This window comes from Stegastes partitus, unplaced genomic scaffold (genome assembly GCF_000690725.1).
Source record: "Stegastes partitus isolate 25-593 unplaced genomic scaffold, Stegastes_partitus-1.0.2 Scaffold841, whole genome shotgun sequence".
In the NCBI taxonomy this organism is placed as follows: Eukaryota; Metazoa; Chordata; class Actinopteri; family Pomacentridae; genus Stegastes; species Stegastes partitus.
Window position 1 is genome coordinate 247,875 of NW_007578572.1, and position 1,479 is coordinate 249,353.

The 1,479-nt window shown below is 40.1% G+C and overlaps 1 protein-coding gene across 1 annotated transcript in view; it reads left to right on the forward strand.

The window, feature by feature from the left end:
* The window catches only part of kdm1b (lysine demethylase 1B), a 21,720-nt gene extending 20,241 nt beyond the window's left edge, over nucleotides 1-1,479 (forward strand). The window contains exon 19 of the mRNA XM_008292891.1: nucleotides 339-1,479. Coding sequence (XP_008291113.1) covers nucleotides 339-422 — 84 coding nt within the window. The 3' untranslated portion in view covers nucleotides 423-1,479. The remainder of the gene's footprint in view (nucleotides 1-338) is intronic.

Genomic DNA, 1,479 nt, shown 5'->3' on the forward strand with positions numbered 1-1,479 from the left:
CCTGAGTGTATAAAGTTGGATTTATTTATGATTTTACATGTTTTTACCTAAAGAGTCTGGACTGATTTGAGCAGCTGCTCAGTGCTTTGACTGTTTTTAATCTTATCAGAGCAGCAGGTTTAGCTTTTTTTTTTTTTTAAGATGGCTCAGTTCAATCTCAATAACTGAATTTTGAAGAAGCCAAAAATGTGCCTTTTCAATTCTTTTCCCCAAACCAGGATGTCTGCTGAGGATAAAGATCACGCTCATGCTGCAGACGTTAAACCTGATTTCCAAAGTCCCTGTTAAACCTGTTTTTAATGGATGTGTTGTTGTTGTTGTTGTTTTTTTGTCTGCAGGCGACCAACAGACACTTCCCTCAGACTGTGACAGGAGCCTACCTCAGCGGGGTCCGAGAGGCCAGTAAAATGGCCGCTATGTGACCTTTTACTCACCGTCAGAGCTTCTCAAACGCACCAGCACGGACTCACCCGTTCGCACCGAGCAACACGCCGTTCATCCACTCAGACTGTGGCGACCCGAAGGCCGGAAATGATTTTCTTTTGCTTTACTGCGACGCGTCCGATCAGCAGGACGCCGCTTTTCCAGAGCCGGGTTCTACGTCATTTTAACGCACGAGGGGTTTAAGTACTTTTTATTTATATCAAAATCCGTCAGGTTGTTTGTTGGCGACGAGATGCAAAAATACTGAGAAGTGACCATGTGACGCTCTGTGCTGGAAAACAGGATGACGTTTTGAGTTTCATGATATTTGTACTTCTGTGATGACACTTCATTTTTCAGTAATTAGGCTGCATGAAACATTGGTGAGATCTCCATCTAATCACAAATTTAACTCCAAGAATCACGATTTGAGATATTATTTGACGGTTATATTTAAAATATCTTCTTTGAGAGTTACCTACCAATGTTTTATACGACTGTTATGGATCTGAATTGTCCTTTTTTGTGATTAATGTGTCGTTACATGAATGGAGGAACGGTTAGATTCGTAGTACTTCTAGCACTTTTGATTTAAAACAGTAAGAAAAAGAAATGAATAACGACGTGTATGACAAGTTAATTTGCATGTAGGGCTGAGATTGATCAGAGAAACAGTTTGTCCCCTTATTTTCTCAGGGATGTGATCAGGACAAAACCAACCAGCTGATAATAATAAAAGAAAATAATGAAAATGGACAATTTCTGAAAAAAAAACCACAACCGACTGAAGGAGGAAAAAAAAAATGTGTTTGTCTTGTGTTAATTCCTGAACAGTTAAGCTCCTGAGGTTTGGGGTCGGGGAACAGCACAACAACGTCCTCACTTTGTTCGATTAATGTTGACTAATGATGCTTCATGTGTAGATTCATATCTGTGTCTGGATCAGTACATCCATACGATCATGTCCTGTTTGTCTGACTTCACAGTGCTCAATATTTATCTTGTATGTGTGTAATAAACTGAGCTACCAACTGCCGTAATGATCGGTTTCCCTCA